The sequence below is a fragment of the Barbus barbus genome, assembly GCF_936440315.1.
Source record: "Barbus barbus genome assembly, chromosome: 19".
Lineage (NCBI taxonomy): Eukaryota > Metazoa > Chordata > Actinopteri > Cypriniformes > Cyprinidae > Barbus > Barbus barbus.
The window spans coordinates 11,840,136-11,864,930 of NC_136747.1; the positions used below are offsets into that span (position 1 = coordinate 11,840,136).

The following is a 24,795-nucleotide window of genomic DNA, read 5'->3' on the forward strand; positions in this document are numbered from 1 at the left end:
AATAAAAGGCCACTCTAAAATGTGCAGTTTTACTGAATTGGGGGGGTGGGGGGGGGTGACCACCATTTTCCTCACGTAGTTCAACACATCTCCTTCACATAGAGTTTATCAGGTTGTCCACTCCTCTTCAATAGCTGTGCGAAGTTGCTGGATATTGGCAGGAACTGGAACACGCTATTGTATACGCCTATCCAGAGTATCCCAAACATGCTCAATGGGTGACATGTCCGGTGAGTATGCTGTCCATGGAAGAACTGGGATGTTTTCAGCTTCCAGGAATTGTGTACAGATCCTTGCAACATGCGGCCGTGCATTATCATGCTGCAACATTAGGTGATGGTCGTGGATGAATGGCACACCAATGGCCCTGAGGTTCTCATCACGGTATCTCTGTGCATTCAAAATGCCATCAATAAAATGCACCGGTTTTCATTGTCCATAACATACGCCTGCCCATACCATAACCCCGCCATCACCATGGGCCACTCGATCCACAACGTTGACATCAGCAAACCACTCACCCACACGACGCCATAGACGCTGTCTGCCATCTGCCCTGTACAGTGGAAACCGGGATTCCATCGTGAAGAGAACACCTCTCCAAAGTGCCAAATGCCATCGAATGTGAGCATTTGCACACTCAAGTCGGTTACGACGACGAACTGCAGTCAGGTCGAGACCCCAATGAGGATGATGAGCATGCAGATGAGCTTCCCTGAGGTTTCTGACAGTTTGTGCAGATATTCTTTGGTTATGCAAACCGATTGTTGCAGCAGCTGTCCGGGTGGCTGGTCTCAGACGATCTTGGAGGTGAAGATGCTGGATGTGGAGGTCCTGGGCTGGTGTGGTTACACGTGGTCTGTGGTTGTACTGCCAAATTCTCTGAAATGCCTTTGGAGACTGCTTATAGTAGAGAAATTAACATTCAATTCACGGGCAGCAGCTCTGATGGACATTCCTGCAGTCAGCATGACAATTGCACGCTCCCTCAAAATTTGCGACATCTGTGGCATTGTGCTGTGTGGTAAAACTGCACATTTTAGAGTGGCCTTTTATTGTGGCCAGCCTAAGGCACACTTGTGCAATAATCATGCTGTCTAATCAGCATCTTGATATGCCACACCTGTGAGGTGGATGGATTATCTCGACAAAGGAGAAGTGCTCACTAACACAGATTTAGACAGATTTGTGAACAATATTTGATAGAAATAGGCCTTTTGTGTACATAGAAAAAGTCTTAGATCTCTGAGCTCATGAAAAATGGGGGCAAAAACAAAAGTGTTGTATTTATAATTTTGTTCACTGTACCTTTTTTGAGATATCAGTTCTACAGATATTTGGTGAATCTCTAGAATATACCCAACCACCATATAGTATTCATAGGTAAAGTAACCTATTTATTATATTGTTAGTATAAATACTGTTAGGATCATTTATTGGCAAGTCAAACTATTCTTAAGTTTGAAATGTGTATATTAACAATTAAACATGATTAAAAATGAGGAAATACATTTCTCACTATTCAGATCACAATACAAATAATAATAATAATTATTATTATTATCAAAACATTTTTTATCATTGTGGTCTAATAAAAATGTATATCCACAAATATAATTAATAAAATTATAAGTAAATAAAGCATAAATTCAGTCAATAATAAAAGCTTATTTTGACTTAAATGCAATAATAAAAACATCTACATTTAGATTTCAGTAATAAAACATATAATATGCAGTTTTAATCTTGTTCTTTTAAAAATTCAGGCTGACACAGAGCATATTCCGAATAATTTAAAGGTTTGTAAAATAAAAAAAATAGTGTACCATCATTGTTACACGATGTCAGTATTGTAAATGCCCCTGCAACATTTTACTCTATTTATTATTTAAATATTACCAAATATTAACATTTATTAATCGAAACTGTGTACCTGCAAATCATATTTTGTGTGAAAAGGAATAAAAGTTGTTGAAGTTTTACTGCAGCGATTGGTATGTATAGGTACGTTTTTTGACTTTCACAGAACTGTAGGTAGAGGCATGTATTTCCAATGAGCCTATGTTGAAAATTACACTATTTTTATTTAAAAATACATTATTATTGTATAATTATGTACCTTTGTTCGTTTGATTGCTTCTGTTGTCCTCATTTGTAAGACGCTTTGGATAAAATCATCTGCTAAATGCTGAATGTAACAATTACTGAGCAAAGCTTGCCTGATGATTAGGCCAACAGCAACAGTTGCTAAGACTGGTCAGTAATGTTTTCAAGGTCAGTTCAGTTTAGTATTTTGCACAGATGATTGGCATTAATGCCCTGCAGTCTCTTCCCACAGAGACCGAACTGAGAACTAGTCTCTGCAAACAAACACACTGTTCATTATTTAACAGCCCAGTCTGTACCGAACCAAGCCATCGTTCAGCACTGGAACAAAATAACAGGATGTTTACTTCTGATAATGGCCTCTTGCAGGCCTGCGTCAAACACAGAAGGTGCACCATAAGGCAGAAGAGACCTGCGAATGTCCCCGGGGAGGGGTCAGTGTCTAGCTTAGGCATCTGAGAGTATCCAGTCCGGCAGTATGCTGCTGAAGATGGATAAGGACACTCTCTCTTTCCCCCACTCCATGTAAATAAGTCTTAATGAGGCAGGAGTTGCACTTGAAACGGCTCCTGTGTGTCAACAGCTCTCACGGAGACCTTGAGTCTGACCTGGGTCTTCTGCAGCCACTGAGGACTTTGCCCACCAAGCTGTTGCCTTCCCACTTTTTCTCTTTTCTTCCTTCGTCTGTTTGTTTCTAATTAGAGACACCACGCTCCTCGCACACCTTGCACACATACGCTCCAGGTGGTGGCTTTGCCCGGCGGGTTCGTTGCAGTGCTTGCCTGATAACTGCCACTGAGGTGAACTAGTGCGCTCAAGATTTTCTCTCTGGGTTAACAGAGCACTAGCATTGCTTACTGCATACTGTGAGCAGTATGTGCTCTGTATACTGCCTACTATTTTTTTTTTAAATAGGGTGTGAAATTAAGTATATTTATAAGTATAAGTGAAGCAGTTTTCTTATATTCTTTTATTCTTTTTCTTTTATTATTTTTCTAATAAATAATAAACTATTACACCAAAATACTTAAGGCTTTCTTTTTAATATCAGGTTTTAATTTCATTATTTTAATGTGACTTTTTTGTTTCTTCATTACGACAGCAGGACAGACATTTTTGACTTTATGCCCCCAAAAATATCAAAATTATTTTTTTATTTCTGAAATTAAAAACATGCTCATCATATAAAATGTGCAAGTCATTATATGCATGACTAGCATTTTATTTTATTTTTGAAAAAAATAAAATAAAAATAAAGGCCAAAAAATAGCAATACCACAATAAACATGAAATGTGACACACTGCATGCAATAGGGAAACCAAGAACATTTTGGGTCTTTTTTGATCCAATTTTGTGTAAAAAAAAAAAAACCACAACTTTTGCCAGTCTGATCCAATAAAAAGTAAATAATTAATGTGGAATAAATGAATTCGTGATAGTTCATCTTTGTATATTTAAGATAAGCTCAGACCAATTCAATCATGTATAAATTAAATACTAATTTTTCTTATAGAAGTTATTACAGAAGGTTAACAGGCTCATATTAAGTCATGTTAATAAGGGTTAAAACAGGCAACTAAACGAACTAAAAATGTTTCAGCAAAATGCATTAGTTTAATGATTCATAATAGAACGCTGATGAAGACAATCTCAAATGCATTTATATTTGTTTTGTTAAAACATTATTCAGCTGAAAAATGAAAAAAGCTTTCAGCCTAACTCAAAATGCAAATTTAACTCCAAATGTCACATGGCAGGAATGACCTGAGCACCTAATTTTCTCTCTCAGGAAAACAGGATTACAAGAAAACCAAGCCAGCTCTGCGAGCCACTCGGCTGAAGGCGGAGGCGAAGAGGAGTGCTCCAGGAATCAGGGTGAGATGGCTGTCTTTCATTCTCATTACCTCCCCCTCTATCCCAACTGATCCCTCTCTACCCCATCTGTCAAACCACACACACACACACACACACACACACGCGCGCACACACACACACACACACATTATTCATCACACCTCTCCAACCTGAGAGCAACTCAAGCAGTCTCCATATTGATGAGGCAGAGAAGAGCTGTTTGACTCTCAGAGGAGTAGCTCTCTTTCTCCCTCGCCATCTCCTTTGCTTTCTCTCTGTTTCTTTTTCTCTCAGCTGTCACTCCAGAATAATAATCGAGAGATTGAGGAAAAAGCTTTTTATTCACCGTCTTTGTGTGATTTCCATGTATTAATGGCACTGGCTTGGTCAAGTATAACTGTCAATGTTGCTCATACTGTATTAAACTTTGGTGCATAATTTGTCTTGGACGTTTGCGTTGTGGCCATGACATCTCAAATAATACCTGACTGTTACTTTTCTAAGCCATCAGACTTACAACCAAAAGGTTACTGAAAATCCCATAGACTTGCACTGAAAGAGAAAATTGTCCTGTATATAAAGACTGGTTTCAAAGAGATCTTAGCTTTGTGTAGTTCACCCAAAAAACCTAAAAGAACATAAAAGAAGATATTTTGAAATATTTGAATTTTTTTTTGGTCAATGGTCACCAAAAATATTTAGTCATCAACATTCTTCAAAATATATTCCTATGCTTCATAGAATAAATATCATACAGTTTTGGGATTATACGAGTGAGTAAATGATGACAGAATTTTTATTTTAGTGTGAACTATCCCTATATTTCTTTTAATTATTATTTTAAAGTATTTTCTGAAGTAGTATTAGTTTTTTATGTAAACATTAATGTATTAATGTGTGTATTGTTAACAGGATTAATCAAAACAACTGCTTTCTGTGAAGATACTCTCTTCGTCCCTGTTAATTTTGGCAAGGATGCTATTTTTGGTTGGTTTTTGGCATGAGAATTTGTGGTGCAATATGTTTTATCAGTTCTCTCAGAATCCAGAGCTCCACATTGGGAACTGTAGCCAAAACCGCAAGTATCCATGCTAAGACCTCTCTCTGACAACAATGATCTGAAACTAATTCATAATTCATAAGCTGCAATATTTTCACAGTGGACGAACAATGTAGAAACACTGAGCATGGCTGCACATAGCTGAATACAACTTAAAACATTGCGTTTGCTTGTATTGGGTTTAGTTTGGTATGAAGAAATGAAATGTGAAGGCTGAAGATTAACTGGTCTTAGCAACTCAATTGTTCTTGTTAGAAAGCCAAGCCCTCATTACAATTCTTCTAAGTCTCATTAGTCTTTTATCCAATTACTGAGAGCCTAAAATGGAGAAAATTATTTACATGAATTCCATGTGCATGTTTTAAGAAAACCTTCTCATCCTTAATGGCTCCAAATGTTCGTTTGGGACATTTGGGAGGAACTAAATGTCTTCCCACAGGTATGTGTGAAGCCTATGAGCTCAGTGGTTAAACTATTTGTTTACTGCTGAAAGCAGCGTCCCCTCATTCTGTCAGAAATGCAGTTTATTGCGTACAGATTTGGTCATTGACTTGGCACACTTCTGAGGAACGAGGACTCTGAATTGTTTGTTCTGGTTCGTAATGTGACTAATGGACCCCTGAGCTCCAAGCTTGAGTTTTATTCTGGTGTGCGCTTCTCTGCGGTATGTCTCCTTGGCTTTGGTTTTCTGAGGAGTTGACTCATACTTTTACCACTTGTTTTTCCACAGGCCATTTTCTCTGGCTGTGCATGCTTGGCAGGTGGTTCTCCATCTATGACCATCCCTCACACAACCCGCCCAAACGCGCACACGTTCTTCTTTTTCGTCTTCCATCGTTCTTTAGCGTTGAGTTCTGTGCGAGGCTCTGGAGAGCAGGTTGAGACTGAGGTTCGGGCCATCCTGGGGTCCATGTTGGCAGTCTGCTCAATCTGCTGTTCTCCACTCGTAGGCCAGTTGGTTTGCTGGGATGTTGCCTGCCGGCTTGGGGAGGCAGCGGACGCTTGGCCACCTGCTGTGGGCACTGCTTGGCTCCCTGGTGCCTGGCTGAGCGGATGGCATCACCTGGCACGGAGTAGAGGTGCTGGTGGCCTCAGCTGTGTGGGGCGCCTGGCCTGAAAAAATCAGTGCCAACTTGCTAGCCCTGGAGCTGAATATTGAAAGCCTGCCGGCCAACTTTAACTGTTTCACTCTTCAGTACATTCCATTGCATGCATAAGCAAGTGATTCCAGTGATTTTTATCTAAGGTTCTAAAATACCCAAAAGTGCCATAGTAGTACCACATTTTTTTTTTTAAATGTTGATACCTTCTGGTGCAAGACACCAACACCTCTGAAAAATTTTTTTAAATTTATTTATTTATTAAAGGGTTAGTTCACCCAAAAATAAAAATAATAATAAAAATTAGCCCGTTTTACTCACCCTCAAGGCATCCTAGGTGTATATGACTTTCTTCTTTCAGATGAATCCATACTCCGATATTGTGTTGTGACTTATAAGTGACGAATTACAGATTTAAAAAATGTTTTCCATTGTTTTTATATTTATTTAGACAAAATAATATGGGAATTAAATACAGAGATTTTGTCTTAATAAATTCTAATTGATTTTATAAAATTTTGTCAAGATACCAGCACCAGACCTCTGAATTGAATTAAGTTATGTATAATTAAATTATATATAAGTATTATTTTAGTGAAATAATCCTTAGAATAATCTAGAATTCAAATTTAGTTGTCCATGTTCAGTTGGGAAATCAATCAGTGTGGAACAATCAATTCTTAGAATGTGGAACAATTCGTTCATGTTCAACTGGAATTCTAAATAATTATATTAATATTAGATTAATAAGATTAATATGATCTTATATTAAATTAGGGATTCATAGATGTATAAAAATTCTGGTAAATAACTATTTTTGATTGATAAGCAATAAATTGCCAATATTAAATTTCTATTTTATTTTATCGAAATAAATAAACAATAGAAATATCGATAAAAATAACTAACAGTAAAAACTAAAAACTTATCATTTTAAATCCTAATTATAAATAAATGGACATTTATGATGAGATTTGCATTTTACAGTGTTATTATTATTTTTCTTAGTGGAAATAGTGGAAATGACCATGCATAAATAAATGTACAGTATTGACTGTAAAATAAAGCAGATATTAGCAGATCATTTATATGGCAATAATACTGTACATCCTAAATGTAATAATTGTAGTTGTTGTTTTCTGTATCACTAGAAGACAAGACCCTGTGCTCTCTTATAAGAGAGTATTTAAGGTTATATGTGTGTCTCAGACCTTCATCGCTCGCTGTATGCAAACTGTGTTTATGAGTCCCATTCACACCTCTGCCTTTATACAGCCTGTCAACACTCGTATAAGTGAAACTTTCATTTTTATGCCTCAAACACACACCCTATCTCTCTCACAAAGACTCCGCAGCACGGCAGCCAGTGGTCGGCAGAGGGTGAGGTATTACAGCATACCTGGGTCGGGCAGAGATAACTACACAACCACTTAATACAGGGGGAAAATACCACTTCAGCTGTTTCTGTTGGACACTGATGCCGTACCGCACCTGGCCGTGAGGGCTAAAGTTATAAACACAGGGCTATATGAGAAAATACCACAAAATTGGGTGAAACTAGAAGACTGTGAGAATTCATACAAGAACACATGAGGAGATGCGTGTGTGTGTGTGTGTGTGTTTGTAAGAGACAGTGGCCTGTCGCCAGATGAATGGGAACTCACTCCCGGCATGCCACAGCTGCTGCTGAGAGCCACATGATGCTGTTGGGACTATTCCAGCGTTTTTCATCAGAAAGTGGGAGACTGAAGCGTAGGCCGCTGAATTATTAGCTTCCTCAAGACAACAAGGTCCCCTCTCTTCACTCACATAGCCTCATCTGACAATTTAATTTTCACACAGCCTCCTCTGGACTTACTATGTGTCTTTTTTTTCATCAAAGAATATGAGACCACATCTGTATTCATGGCTTTTTACTTTACTTTTTACTTTTCAGGAAAGGATTTTTGGGTTCGATGACATGATGCTCTTTTTTATTATATTTATTTTAGTAATTGAAATGAAGTTGACTTAAATATAAAATATAAATGCTAAATGAAAAGTGTAAATGGGAAAAAACCCCGTAAAAATTTGAAATGTTGCCTCTGCTTAAGTTAAAGTGCTACAATTTCTGAAATGAAAATTTAATTAAATACAAAAATATATAAAAGTCAATGCAAAATATTCATATATAAATACATGCATACATATATGTGTGTGTGCGCGCGCAGTGTGGTGTAACTAAAATGCAGGAAACCATACAAAACTTGGACAGTCTTATTAGACTCTTGTAAACTGGACACATTTGAAGTACTTTGTCCCTTTGTTTGCCTCTCAGTCTGTATTTAAAAATTTAGAAACATTTGCCACATTTCACCAGAGACAAATGCAAAACAATTCCTTTTGGATGCGATGACACTTAGGCTCTGACACAAAGCGGTTAAATAAAGAACGTGAATCAGCGTGAGCCTCTGGTAATGTATGAAACTAAAGTGCATGAAATTTAAAAGTTTTCCAATTAAGAGAGGCTTAAGCTGTTTGGAGTCTGGCTGGAACAAGATAAATGCAGCGGGCAGCGAGTGCTAATGAGGACATACACACTGATGACTGCCGCCACAGCTTGTACACAGATAGTCATGGCCGTCGTGGAGGCTTTTAATAGTCCATTACAATTTATCTGCTAGAATTATTATTAGCCTCCTGTTTGCTGGGTGGCTTATCTCTGCCTGCTCGGGGTGGATTTGCATGCTGCTCTGTGTTTGATGTGTGTGTTTGTGTGTGCATGAGGGGGAATAGATGGATGTGTGTGATTTATTATTTCACTTTCTCTTTCCGTCTTTCTGTCCATCTTTCTTTATATGTTCTTCTGTCTTTGAAGAACATACTTTAAGACGTCTACAGGAGGATGCATGATGCCATGGATTAGTGATCAAACAACAGCAGCAAAGGCAAAATTATTGGCATTAATCACATTCCTTTAGCTTATTAGCGAATTAAGGTCTTGTTTATAATCATATATTGTGTATTTGATCGAATTGCCTAGCAAATATACAAGTGCAGTTGTGCTCATGCTTATATACCCCTTTTTCTTTTATTATTTCTTTCTTTCTCTTCATTGATTCATTCATCCTCATCCTCATGTCATCCAAGAGGTGTGATTGTTTCTTCATCAGAACAGATTTAGAGAAATTTAGCATTGTCATTTACTCACCAATGGATCCTCGGCAGTGATTGGGTGCCATCAGAATAAAAGCCCAAACAGCTGATAAAAACATCACAATAATTAATAATAAATAATAAGTAATTCGCACAACCCTAGTCCATCAGTGAAAAGCTGATGTTTTTCAGAAACACATCCATCAAGACGTTTTTAAACTTCAAACCATATGAGTCCATAATCCTTCCAAAATCCTTAATATTGCTTTCTCCAGTGAAAAAGCCATCTTGTCTGAATCAGGAGCGAAATATGCAAAGATCAAACACCGTTTACAAGCAAAAATGGTCCAAAACAGTTGTAAACAAATATGTTGGAGGATTATTATGTGAGAGGATGAGATGGGCTGGAAGAAGCTTTAGTATGAATCGGGGACTTGTATTTTATCTAGAAACAACGGTTTAAGTTAAAACGTGTTAATTATGGATTTTTTTCTTATAAACATGCAGCTTTTTAATTTACTAGACATTAATTGATGAACTAAAGTTGTGTGGATTACTTGTGATGCTTTTATCAGCTGTTTGGCTCTCATTCTGACGGCACCCATTCACTACAGAGGATCCATTGTTGAGCAAGTGATGTAATGCTAAATTTATCCAAAACTGTTCTGATGAAGAAACAAACTCATCTACATCTTGGAGGGCCTGAGGGTGAATCCATTTTCAGCCAACTTTCATTTTTGGTCAAACTATTCCTTTAAATAAATAAAAGAGAAAAAAATTAAACTTTTTAGCAGAAAAAGTTCTCACTGCTTTCTTCAGTATATACTTGCAGTTGTCTCTAATTGTATTTCATTTCTAGAAAAAACATCAACTTCTGAATGTTCCAGCAAGGCAAAAAAAAAGTCCCACAACCACACAAGTTTTGATTAGAAAGTTTGATAACGAGTTATCAAGATGAAGAACAATTGCTTTGTTAAATACTTGAGTGCTCTTAATGAAACTGAGGTTGATGAGGATTGTAATTTAAAACAAAAGGTAATAAATGACTGCTTTAAATCTAATTCATGCTTGAATACCATTCCTTCAGCCATCATCAATTTAGCTCGGGCATTAAGCTCCCAACAACTCTTAATTAGAACAAAGACATTTCTGGGAGATTAACTTTCACTGAGCCTGCTGGGTCTGCCAAACCCTATTTGTGTCACAGCGAGAGGAAAGATAAAGAGCCCAAAATATACTGATACTTCTGCTGAGCATTTGCGGTGTGAGTTACATATCTGTGTTTGGTTATGATCAGTCATGTGTCTATGATCATGCAATGAAAAAAGAGTGTTTCATTCTCAAAATGCTGGAGAATGGCATTGGAACATTTAGGTATTTTAAAGCAGTATTAAATAGCAAAGAGCAATCCAATCAATTTGTTCCCTTTTGTTTTGCTCTAGGCTTCCTTATTTGTAGATTAAAAGGTTCTTAATGTTAGATTACAGGTTCTTCAGATCAGATGGTTTCTGGGTTTTATGAAGCATTGATTTTTATTAAAAAAAATTCTGATCAAATAAAAAGTTCTTTATTTAACTTTAAAAAGTTGTTCTATGGCTTCAGACTGTAAAATGTTTTTTTGGTTTCATGTCTGTATTTGTAAGAATGAATGAGCTTGTGCATTTCAGAATCATTATGTTTCCACATTGGCAGATTAAATACATTATCCAACTGTATAACATTTTATGAATAATTTGATGCTAGTGCTCTGCCTTAATATTATTAGTTATTTATGCAATGTATGAATCAGAAAGAGTAAACCATTTTTCTTTTTCTCTGATTCCAGGACATCCTATTGATCATTGTGGCGGTCTTGCTCTTCCTGCTAGGCGTCTATGCATTCTTCTACCTCAACCTGAGCACTGAGCTGGATCTGGATGTGGACATGGACTGAAGGACATTTCTCATAGATGCCATCTCAGAGGATTCTGGGTGGCTCAACCCATGGAACCACTCATGGTGTACCAGCAGTTTGATAGTATTACGCATTTCCTATCTTTGTCCCCTTTTATACCAGCAGAAGCTGAAAGAAGATGAGTCTTAAAGTGCATAGAAGCATGAAGTTAAAGATTTTTTTTTTTCCCCATGCATTGTTGATATCTTTTTTGATAATTAATAAAGCTTCACATATCCCACAGCTTTGGGATATGAAGAACCAGCTTGTTTTCCATTTGGATCTTTTACTTTTAAAGGAATAGTTCACCCAGAAATGAAACTTCTGTCATCTTTAACTCACTCTCATGTCTTTTGAAATGCATTTGGCTCTCTGCATGAAACAAAAGGAGTTATTTATATCGCAATTTCTAGGCTGTAGTTTTTTATATAATCAAAGACTAGATTTTCACTGAATAACACATATCAGTGACAAAGCTATTACATGGCTTCAGGAAATGTTTATGGTGCTTTTTGGAGTTTGACAACTCCTGGTCCATCTTTGTTTTCACTGAATGAAAAACAGCAGCTCAACTACTAAACTTCTTATTTTTGTTCCACAAAAGAAGTCATACAGGTTTGGAATGACATGAAGGGTAAATGATGAGTAAATTTAAATTTTTTGGTGAACTATCCCTTTAATCATTTCCATCTCAATATTGTGTATTAGCACAGATGGATTCATTTTTAACCAAATTGGTTGAAAATTTTATTCCATAATCCTTTGAAGAGAGAAAATAAATCCCCATCCTGTGAGGAAAATATTTCATATAAATGAGGCTGACAAGAAGGTATATTGCATTCCATACCACAAACACTTTTTACAGATCTAGACATCTCAATGCTGGCGATCAGAGGCAATCTGTGATCTTGTTTGTGTGTGTAATGCTGTCTCGTTTCTCGTCAGTGTGCAGCTCGTTAGCATATCAAACATCGCAAATCTTGGTTATTGAAAGACAAAAGAGCATCAGTGAAGATACCAAACATTACCACGTAGACCTTGATGTGCTCTCCGCTTTTGTATGCATGTGTGTATGTGATCTCTAGAGACGTATAGAAACAGCACTTGAAGCATTATCAATCCGTGTGAGGTGCTGTTACTTTTAGCTAGCATGCATCTTTTGATCTATCTCAGAAGATAAGACGCATGGCCCTGCCTTAGTCTCTGACATCCAGCGCTTCCTTTACACGCTGCTGGGCCTGTGTGTGTGCGTTCGTGGGAGTAAGACAGAGTCGTAGGGTGGAAAATGAAAGGCTGAAGCTGATGACATTCAAAGTTCATTTACATTCTCTTTGTATAGCACATTGGATCTCGTACAAACGCACAGCAACGACTTATTTCATTCCAGGCCGTGAGAGTTGTTTTATCTTTCCCTGCATGAGGTATATGTGCCTAACTCAGGACAACTGCTTTGCTGCTCAACTCTTATTTTCCTAGGACGTCTAACTGTTATCATTAATTCAAGGATTGATACCCTATTGAACAAAACATTTTTGTAGTCTGTCTTTGATTTGGACTCGAGAGCTTTCCAAATTCTTTCATAGTGAGACTGAACTAAACCAAAACAAAGAGTCTTGTGTTCCTTGTTGACTGTTTTGCTTCTTTTTCTTCTCTTGTTTCTACTATACTTGAGATAAAATAATAAACATTGTCAAAACATGTTGGAATTGATAAAAGCTTATTGTGTTCATTTTCGAAATCGTATAACAATGTTGAGCGTATAAATAGTATCTGTTTCAGTGCCTTGTGGCATTCCACTTGTTAATGCCAAACAAACACACACTACGAGACCGAAGCACATCACCCAGTGTTCACATTCACACAGTCCCTACACAGTGTTTACTGGACACTTAGTAGGGGGTATCTTTAAAAGATGACTATGTCCAAATATAAATAAACGTAACTTCTTTTAAAACATTTTTATTATTGTCATCTCAGCAGTCATTTATCACTCAATACAGGGGTTTAAAATTAGCATAGCAAATTATACCAAAATAAAATATTATAAATGTTTAAGCTTGATATATTTGATCAGTTTAAAAATTAAAATTTGATAGATAGATAGATTTATTCAGCTTTCAGATGACGTATAAATCTCAATGTCAAAAAAATTTACACTTATGACTGGTTTTGTGTCGTCCAGGGTCACATTTAAGAACTGCGTACAGTTGTTTGTTAATTGTTAGATTAAGTAGACTAATTAAATTAAAGTTAAGTTTGAGTGCAATGACTAATGTGTAAATTTCCCTACTTTTGAAGTGAAGTGACACATCAGTGTTCACTTGTTACACTGTGTATATACATACATATATATATATATATATATATAAACATTTAAGGTAAAATACTGGCAGCTGTTGTTGCCAGAACTTTACCGTTTCTACATTTTAGGTTTTATGTCTGAATTTAAATTCACAGTAAAAAAAAAAAAAAAAAAAAGTATTTCATTAACTGACATTATGTTTATATACCAACCTATTTAAGTATTAATGTATGTTTTGTACCTTTGTAATACACTGATAACCACCAATAACAGGTGGTGATGAGAAAGTCACATGATGAACCAAAGCTCATCACAAACAGCTTTTCCAGAAGCTGCAGATGTAAACACTAATATAGTTGCAGTGTCATTCACAGAAATACTAAATACCATCATTGTAACACGCGAGATAAAACATTAATTTACACAACTGATAAGAAAAAAACATAGTTATATAATAAGAAACAGTTATTTTGATGAAAAAAAACATCAAATGTGAAGTGTCATGCAGGGAATTCTGGGAATGTCAATTTACTGTTTTCAGCGTAAATTATATGACTTTTCTTTTTCATTTCCAAAAACTAATTTTCACAGTATTTTTGTCAGTCCTCTGTCGTGTGTGGCATGTGTTCCCGCCTCTTGTGTCCATATTTGGTTTGTTTCCTGTCCTCGTTTAATGTGATTATTAGTTAATTCTGTTCCAGCTGTGTTTTAGTGATTATCCTGTGTATTTATAGTCCTGTCTGTTCAGTTTGATTTGGTCTGGTCTACTCGTTACTCCCCGGTGTTTCTGTCTGTGTCAGCCTCGCCTTGTTTGGATTTGATTAAAGATTGGTATTTGAGTTTACATCCTCGTCTCGTGTTCCTCGTTCCTCCCTGCTGTGTGCACCGTGATAATTTTACTGTAAAATTACATTAACTGTACTTACAGTCATTCACCATTTACAGTACGGAAACTGTTAACCAATTAACAGGTTTTTACTGTGGCATTTTTACAGTCATTTGCTCATCAAAATCACACTAGTTTGTTTTTGTTTTTGTTTTTTTTACAGTGTATGAATGTTGTTTGCATATGCTTTCCTTAATTTCCTTGATTCTCTCGCCTGCCAGAACAGTAAACACACCTAATGGCTGGTCGGCCATATTTTAAACCAACTTGCACACTAGAACTGAGTCACTTGTGGACACTTGGCTGCATTCTGGGGCTTTTTGTCAGAGATTAGTTGCAAACTTGGCTTATAAGGAAGTCTCCTCGTTCCTTGAATATCACTGTGCCTTGTTAACCTCTGGGGTTGGGTTTTTGTGTTTGTACGTGTGTGTGCAGGCAATGTTTGTGTAAGTTAGCAGGTAAGGCTCAGCTGTTGCCATGGTTGCCCTAGCTGTAGAAACCCTCCCGAGAGGCCACATGCTCTCGGGTTAGCAGTGTGAGTGTCCCTCTGCCTCGGTCATTAAGTCAATGGCAGTTAAACTGTAGGAGCCCAGCCTAACCATGCCCAATGCCACCAATGTCAATTATATCCAGTATCACTGTGTTAGTTCATGAACCCTGGGCTACAGCTGGGAGCTGATCACATTCACACCCCACTACACTCATTAGCAGCAACAGGTGGCCAGTAGTGGACAAACGGTGGTAGCCGAATGTAGCTCTGGAAAATGGCACTGCATCCGTAATTACAGCTACTGTAGTAATGAATGTGCTGCTATCATCTTAGGCATCAAATCTTAAATATCTTTCAGTTTGATTAGCATTCTGGCACAATAGCGCCATTAATGTTAGCAAATGATTCAAACATGTATATTTAATATATATATATATATATATATATATATATATACACTATATTGCCAAAAGTATTGGGTCACCCCCTTCTAATGAACATGTTTGACTACTTTAGTAATTTCTATGAGTACAAATCTTAATGTTTAAGCATATAATGATATTCTAGGGAATTGTGTGCTTCTAATTTTATAGCAACAGTTTGGACAGGACCCTTTTCTATTCTAACAGTTTTCCTTTTCTATTCTCACACCTCTGGTGTGACTTTAAATGCAGACCTTGAGCCAAAAACTCATCACCAAACACCAATGACTTGTAAATATTGGTACTGCCATTTTAGACACGTCCAAAACTGTTGCAACAGAGATGGAAATACAATTTTTAAATACGTGAATTATGTTTCCATCTTTGTTGCCACAGTTTGTTAGTGCCTTTTCTGTTCTAAACAAGGGGGTGTCCCAACTCTTTTGTCCTTGTAGTGTCTATACAAGTCATTGGTGTTTGGTGATGAGTTTTTGGCTCAAGGTCTGCATTTAAAGTCACACCAGAGGTGTTCAGCTGGGATTAGGACTTTGCTTTCTGCAGACCAGTCAAGTTCTTCCACACTGACTGAATCAATCATGTCTTTTTGAACCGTGCTTTATACACAGAGGCACTGTCATGTTAGACTAGAAAAGGACCCTGTCCAAACTGTTGCTATAAAATTAGAAGCACACAATTCCCTAGAATATCATTATATGCTTTAAAATTAAGATTTGTACTCGTAGAAATTACTAAAGTAGTCAAACATGTTCATTAGGAGGGGGTTACCCAATACTGTTGGCAATATAGTATGTGTATATATATATATATATATACACACACACACACACACACTGTATGCATATATATTTATATTTGTGAAAAAAATAAGCACACATTTTTACACAAACAAAATAATATTTTATATGTATATAATATATAAAATAATTAGGGCCGGGACTCGATTAAAAAAATTAATCTAATTAATTAGAGGCTTTGTAATTAATTAATCGAAATTAATCGCATTTTAATCGCATATAAATATTTGACCTGAGAACAGTGAGAAGTAAGTTTTTTTATATGGATTTTTAAATTTCCCATCCACAGGGCCAACCAAAGCGGTCTCATCAGCTTCTTTGTCCATGTTCACTGTGGTTTGTTTTTGGCTGTTTCTCAATATGCGTTCTTCAGCGATCTTGCGTCCTTGTGTTCTCGTTCTACGTCATCATTAACCGTCGAAGTTCAGTTCCAATTCTCAGGAACGCAAGTACAGAGGATGCATGAAAGTGCCCGCATATGTTCTTGAAACTGAGGATGCATCGAGTGCAGACTTAAGAGAATCGAGCCGTTAGAAATCCCAGAAAACGCTGTGGGTGGCCAGTGTACGGAAGCCTGTAAGCTTTAAAGTCGCTCTCACAAATACTTAACGGCTCTTCAAGTTGAAAGTAAACATTTATCGTTTTGTTTTGGTTAATTTTAATAAAGTTATAAGACCCGGAGAAAGTCTGCATTTTTATTGGCATATTAAAATGAATCTTAACAATAAAACATAACGCTGTAAAATAAAACAATACAATTATATGAAAGTAATATCTATAATAGTATGAAATGTTTTAATAAGTTATGACATTTTGTAATATTTATTGTTCATTGGCCGTTTCTTATGCTGAGACTATGCGGCCAGTTAAGCAGGAATGCAGTAAGTTACAAGCAGTTTTGTGGTGCTTGGAATTCTTTATAATTAATTTAAAAACAAATATTGCCACATTGATGGCTCAAGAAGGTGTAACTGTTCAAATAACATTGTTTCATTGAATATATAAAAATAATTATTTTTATTTTACAAGTGTAATATTTCTGTAAAGGCTAGGGACAGAAAAATGGACATGTCCATAGAATGACACATTTATTTATTTATTAATTAAATTGTGTCATGTTTATCAAAATAAAGTGGAAAAATATAGACCCCATTTTATTGATATTTAAATAGTACAGGCTTATGTTGAATATTCTTGTACACACAGACGCTGTATTAAGCAGTACATAAATTATTGAATGTATAGTCTTTCTGTTACCACATGCAAATATCTAAAACGTATTTGACAAATATATCTAACAGAAATAAAGACAGCAAACACTGCGCAAGAGTCGCGGAAATCAGAAAGTACAACTTCTCCGTTCATAACTCCTCCCTCGACTTCAAGCGGCAAATCTCGCTGATATATTCGGTAAGTTCATTTGAGATGCCAGACGCCTCGTCTTGAATGAGGACGAGAGTAGAAAGCTGCAGTCACCCTTTAATCGTATTTGTGGCAGACGTATAAGTGTCTGGTTGAACTCCATACTGGTAGCGATAGCGCTTTACTATGCGGGCGGAAGTAAAAATACCCTGCTTCGACTCAAAACGGACGTTGAGTGACGTCATGTGAAAAGGGCCTACTCTCATAAGTGTGCGTTCTGTGTTCTCGCGTCCTTCCGAGTTCGTTCTTCCAAGGAAGCTTGGCAAGACCGGTCTCCACGAGAACGCAAGTCCGTTCTTTGCGTTCTTGGAATTCTGAACGCTAGTTGGTGCTCCAGTATAATCGGTCCGCCGAAACTCATCCAGTGACGTTCCGCGGTGCAAAAATAAGTGCGATTAAAATGCGTTAAAAAAAATTAACGCGTTATTTTTGTGTAATTAATTAATCTAAATTAACGCGTTAAAGTCCCGGCCCTAAAAATAATATATGTATATGTATGATTAAACATCTAAGAAAAACACACACACACACACAGCATCATAAACCTTGCCCGTGAGACTCAAGTGCTTTATTCTTTTGAAGTCTTCTGAAGTCATTTGATAGCATTAATGACATAAATCCATGATGTGATGCATTTTGAGTATGATTTTTTTCCATTGTCATTTTATTGGATTTTACTTTTCCTTACCAGAGTTTATTGAACCTTTTCACCTCCAGCACTTTCATAGTTTAGCTCTCTGACCTTGGCTCGTCATCTCATGGCTGTCTGTTACCTTCATTCCTAAGGAGGAGCTGCTAGCTGAATGCTCTCATTGATCTATGGTACATTTCCTACAACATTCGTATTGATTTCTGACACGCTGCCCGTTATAAGATCTTAAGAAGTCCTTACATGGTTCGCTGTAATTAACATGCTCTACAAAAGGTTCTACGACCTTGGCAGCCTTGTCATCCCAGAGATCTCGGCTAATTGGAAATGATCAATTGAATTTTATTTCCATGCCTTTACATAGGAATTAATCAGGTGCTACCGAGGCACCGTTTACCATGACCTCAGCAGCACTGCCAGGAGTTTGCGTTCTGTGGCTCCGTAGCTTTGGGTGACAAATGGACTGGTTGCGGTGGCCTGAGATTGTCTCATTAGTCATGTGAAGTATGTCAGCTGGAGTAATTACTTCGGCTCAGGTCCACCTCCTGCTTGCTAAAGCTGAGAGAACTTCCCACACACGTACACGCATTTCCCTTAGACAAAAAAATGCTGTTGCTTCTGTGATGAATCATAATCATAATCCAGAAGTAGCATGGAATGGAAGTGTTCAGTCTTGCTAGACCTGCAACCAGTCCATCGTCAGCTGGCTCTGGCTTTTTAATGTAACTGCATTTCTCAATGTGCTTTTGCTTTCAGTAACTGTTAAGAGTTAAGCCTCTAAAATTAACAGCTCAGACTTGTGCAGTGGTGCACTTAAATTGATGATTTATGCAAGTGTCTGCACTGCTAGGCTATAGAGCATTTCTTCATTTAAAACCTTTTCTCCAGGCTGATCTGTTTAACTTTAGATGTACTTCGTCATGCCCTGTACTATGCTGCATTATATTCTCAATAATTAACAATTAGCAACATTTTGTGTGTAGTCTTTATTTAAAAATCATTGTTTTTGTTTCCTCACCCTCATTTTTTCCCCCTTCTGTGAAAGGAGACTTGCATGATGCTCTTTTTAATGCAAGCATACAGTGAGCAGAAATGTACAGTACGCTGCAAATCTTAAGAGTACACTACCTTAAAAGTTTGGGGTTGGTAAGATTTTTATTATTATTATTATTATTATTATTTATTTATTTTTTGAAAGAAGCCTCTTATGTTCATTACAACAATGAAACACAGTAATTTTGTGAAATATTATTATAATTTAAAATAACTTTTTTATATATATTGATATGTTTTAAAATGTAATTTAGTCCTGTGATGGCAAAACTTAAATTTACAGCATTCAGTATTCAGTATCGCATGATCCTTCAGAACTAATTATAATATGTTGATTTCCTTCTTGAGAAACATGTCTTATTATCAGTGTTGAAAACAGTGCTGCAAAATATTTTGTAGAAAACATGATACTTTTTCAGGATTCTTAGTTAAAAATAACAGCTTATGACAGCTAAATAACAGTTTTTAATGCCTTCTTGCTAAATAAAAGTGTAGATAGATATATATATAGATACATGCATACATACTCAAAAAAACCTTTTCAACTGTAGTGTATTTTAAAAAATAATTCACTTTTTACATTAATTTATTAACAAATTAATATTTTAAATATCATAAAATATTATTATAAATTATAAAATAAATTGCAATGTATTTTATATAATATACTATGTCCATTAAAGACCCATTTAATCACTGGATGAGGGTCTGTCCTCTTGTATTGGGGGAAGTATTAATATATTATTGTGTAATATTGTGTTATACACTAAACAAAATTATAAACGCAACACTTTAGTTTTTGCCCCCATTTTTCATGAGCTGAACTCAAAGATCGATTCTTTTTCTATGTACACAAAAGGCCTATTTCTCTCAAATATTGTTAACAAATCTGTCTAAATCTGTGTTAGTGAGCACTTCTTTGCCGAGATAATCCATCCACCTCACAGGTGTGGCATATCAAGATGCTGATTAGACAGCATGATTATTGCACAGGCGTGCCTTAGGCTGGCCTCAATAAAAGGCCACTCTAAAATGTGCAGTTTTATCACACAGCACAGTGCCACAGATGTTGCAAATTTTGAGGGAGCGTGTGATTGGCATGCTGACTGCAGGAGTGTTCACCAGAGCTGTTGCCCGTGAATTGAATGTTCATTTCTCTACCATAAGCCGTCTCCAAAGGCATTTCAGAGAATTTGGCAGTACATCCAACCGGCCTCACAACCGCACACCACGTGCAACCACATCAGCCCAGGACCTCAACATCCAGCATCTTCACCTCCAAGATCGTCTGAGACCAGCCACCCGGACAGCTGCTGCAACAATCGGTTTGCATAACCAAAGAATTTCTGCACAAACTGTCAGAAGCCATCTCAGGGAAGCTCATCTGCATGCTCGTCATACTCATCGGGTCTCGAACTGACTGCAGTTCGTAGTTGCAACCGACTTGAGTGGGCAAATGCTCACATTCGATGGCGTTTGGCACTTTGGAGAGGTGTTCTCTTCATGGATGATTCCCGGTTTTCACTGTACAGGGCAGATGGCAGACAGCATGTATGGCGTCGTGTGGGTGAGCGTTTTGCTGATGTCAATGTTCTTGATCGAGTGGTCCATGGTGGCAGTGGGGTTATGGTATGGGCAAGCGTATGTTATGGACAACGAACACAGGTGCATTTTATTGATGGCATTTTGAATGCACAGAGATACCGTGACGAGATCCTGAGGCCCATTGTTGTGCCATTCATCCACGACCATCACCTAATGTTGCAGCATGATAATGCACGGCCCCATGTTGCAAGGATCTGTACACAATTCTTGGAAGCTGAAAACATCCCAGTTCTTCCATGGACAGCATACTCACCGGATATGTCACCCATTGAGCATGTTTGGGATGCTCTGGATCGGCGTATACAACAATGTGTTCCAGTTCCTGCCAATATCTAGCAACTTTGCACAGCTATAGAAGAGGAGTGGACCAACATTCCACAGGCTACAATCATCAACCTAATCAACTCTATGCGAAGGAGATGTGTTGCACTGCGTGAGGCAAATGGTGGTCACACCAGATACTGACTGGTTTTCAGACCCCTCCGGACCCACCCAATACAGTAAAACTGCACATTTTAGAGTGGCCTATTATTGTGGCCAGCCTAAGTCACACCTGTGCAATAATCATGCTGTCTAATCAGCATCCTGATATGCCACACCTGTGAGGTGGATGGATTATCTCGGCAAAGGAGAAGTGCTCACTAACACAGATTTAGACAGATTTGTGAACAATATTCGAGAGAAATAGGCCTTTTGTGTACATAGAAAAAGTCTTAGATCTTTGAGTTCAGCTCATGAAAAATGGGGGCAAAAACAAAAGTCTTGCGTTTATAATTTTGTTCAGTGTATAATATATTATTATTATATAATATAACATTCCTATTTTAAAGCATTTGATTGGACAAGAATCTGTGTGGTGCAGGATGAGTCATCAATGATTTGGTCTGTTTTCCTAGAAGATAAACTGTGTACAGCTGCTAAAATCTGCTAAAAGCTAATTTTGCAAAATGTAGGAGTACATTTGTAAATAGATGCCCTCAAAGGTTACAGACATGGACTAAAAGCCATAAAAGGAAGATGAAAAGACAGGATCATCCAGAACAATGCCATGCACAACCTGTGACACACAGGGCAATAAGGATTTTAAGCATTCGGAGCAAGTCAGATTTTTTGTATATCCTCTCTCCTCTCAGTGCTTCCTGTGTATTTTGTGTGTGTGTGTGTGTGTGTTGAGTATTCAGAGCACTTCCTGGTCTAGCTGCATGCTCCAGTGAAGCACACACTTGTTCTCACTGACTGCGCCGACACCTGCAGCACTGACAGACAGGTGAGAGACGAGAGGAGGGTCACTCTCAGGAGAGGCTCATTTACTCTCTCTCTTCCTTTCTGTATAGTTTTTCTTCCCTCTTACTATTACCCTTGTCTCCCCTCTCCTCTTTTACCCTTCCTTCATATTCCTTTGTGATAGGTGGGCCTGGCAGCCCTTATAACACATCCCCAATATGTGTGAGTAACAGTATCCCACTCAGTCATTAAGGGTGCGCTGGCGGCACCGGAGCTCATGATCTACATCACGCAACCTCTAATCCCACACAGGTAACACCTACTTTCTCATTTCTCTCTGTCTTTCTTACAACATTCTTTTCCCATCTCTATTTTTCTCTACCTGTCCCTGGTTATTTTTGCTTTCTTCTCCCACGTCCGTTTTTTTTTCCCCCCTGAAGAATTATTTAGTGTAATGCTTTCATGCTACCTGCAGCGTATTTGCATTTCAAAGAGTCTGTGCATCATATACACAATTAGGGACGATTATACATTTGCATTTCCAGATTTTGCAGCGATCTGATGCACACTACTATAAAGAGCTTTATATCCGTCACTTACAGAGCAAATCAAATCTATATTTGTGCATATTTCGACAATATATTATATTACACACACTCTGCAGTGTATGTGCTGTTATCTTGAAGTAACAGTTCAACCAAGACTTAAAATTTGTCATTATTATTTTAATTATTGTGGAATTTTTGTGTAAATATGTTGACATGAATGCATGTTAAATGCTATATAATCTATGCATATTTTTATTATTTTCATTTTTGTTTTACTATTAATTTTATTTTCAAAATAAGAAACGTTTCTACTTGACCTACTTTTGTATTTGGGTTGGTTGGGCCATTTTAATATTTGCTCATGTTATTTAAATATGTTTATGCTAATGTTCTATTTACAAATGTTAGTTTATTTAATTCAATAATAAATATAATATTTTAACTATAATAGCTATAATAATACACTGCCAAACATCATTGTTTTATATTTTTGTCTTATTTTCCAGTAAAAAATATTGGTGCATGCTTACGATACATAATCTTGGGAGGCATAGCCACATAGTGACGTCTGTGTGAACAGTACTTCATACATCACTACACTATTTACACAATAGACAATGGACTTTTTATGCTTATGAAATTTCGCCAAAATTTTGTTACAACATAAAATTTTGTATATATATATATATATATATATATATATATATATAGTATATATCTTGATTAATCATAGTACAGTAAGACTTTTGTTTTGTAATACAAGTTTTCTGAAATGTTATGTTTCAATATGCCCCAAATGAGTCTAATTAAATATGCACTAATTTGCATTTCCAGAACATAAATCTAAACAATCTGAAAATTCTTGCTTCATTTTGACATTTTTGAAAGATTTTAGATATCTCTTTTTTTTATCACTTCTTCAATCAGAAAATACTGTCAACAGTCAAATAAATAAATAAATCACCATGTTTTCAGGGATAAAATGATGTATAAAACCAGGCAAATATATGAACAAAACCCTCTGTAAAAACCTTCACAATATAGATAGGAATAAAATGATCAAGTTTGATGTGTGTAAGTGCTACTGAAGTGGAGATTTCTTATTTAATACAGGACAAAACTAATTTTAAAGGGGTCATCGGATGCAAAATTCACTTCACAAGTTGTTTGAACATAAATGTGTGTTGGAAGTGTGTTTACACATCCACCCTATAATGATAAAAAGCCACCCAGTGTTTTATTTTTTTTTTAAATCCCCTTTCTCAAATCAGGCTGTTCTGAGATTCCTGTCAGAATGATGTAGTTCTGCACAGACCGCTCCCACGATAGTTGATTGACAAGGCCGCCTTACCTTAGACCCGCCCTGTTTGAGCTGAGAGCTGTCCCCCGACTCCAGTGCAGGGGAAGACAAGATGTCTCCGATTAAGCATTTGAGGTGCTTTGTTGTTGGATGTAATAATGAATATAGCAGTCATCATTTACTCCCAACATCTGAGCCGCTGAAGACGCAGAGGATTAACGTTACTTTCGTTTTGAAGGGAATGCGCCGATCCCGATCTGCCTAAATGCGTCTAAGTTCGTGCAACTCATTTGTGATCCAGCTTCATCTACAGAAGAAGTGAGTATAAGGGTTTTTTCATGAATCTTTGCAAATCGCCTTTCCTAATAATGTGCTAGTCAGCCAGTTTGCAGCTGAAGTTTACAGTCTGCTCGTCACCCCACAAGAGAGGGGCGGGGTCAACAGAGCACATTAGCATTTAAAGCAACATGGACTAGAATGGCTTGCTGAAAACAGAGCTGATTTTGACATGGTAAAAAGGTGTTTTTTGCACTACCATTGAGAAACTTTAACCAAAGTATGTTATTGACGTTTCATTAAGACCCTAAAGAATCATATCAACTTGTGGAAAATGAGCATCCGATGACCCCTTTAAAAATGAATCTACAAATGCAAATAGATAAAGTTCAATAAAATAAACACTTAAAGGGATGGTTCTCCCAAAAATTTAAATTCTGTCATCATTTACTCACCTTCATGTCGTTCCAAACCTGTATGAATTTCTTTCTTCTGTTGAACGCAAGATATTTTGAAAAATGTTGGTAACCAAACAGTTGACTGTAGCCACTGACTTACATAGCAGGAGGAAAAAAAAATTTTGGGGGTGAACTATCCCTTTAAAAGTGTATTTT

General features: G+C 37.0%; 1 protein-coding gene across 3 annotated transcripts in view; it reads left to right on the forward strand.

Moving 5' to 3' along the window:
• The window catches only part of triqk (triple QxxK/R motif containing), a 157,654-nt gene extending 144,494 nt beyond the window's left edge, over positions 1 to 13,160 (forward strand). For all 3 annotated transcript variants that reach the window (XM_079442182.1, XM_079442183.1, XM_079442184.1), the window contains 2 exons: positions 3,897 to 3,982; positions 11,082 to 13,160. In XM_079442182.1, coding sequence (XP_079298308.1) covers positions 3,897 to 3,982; positions 11,082 to 11,189 — 194 coding nt within the window. In that variant the 3' untranslated portion in view covers positions 11,190 to 13,160. The remainder of the gene's footprint in view (positions 1 to 3,896; positions 3,983 to 11,081) is intronic.
• The last annotated feature ends 11,635 nt before the right edge of the window (positions 13,161 to 24,795 follow it).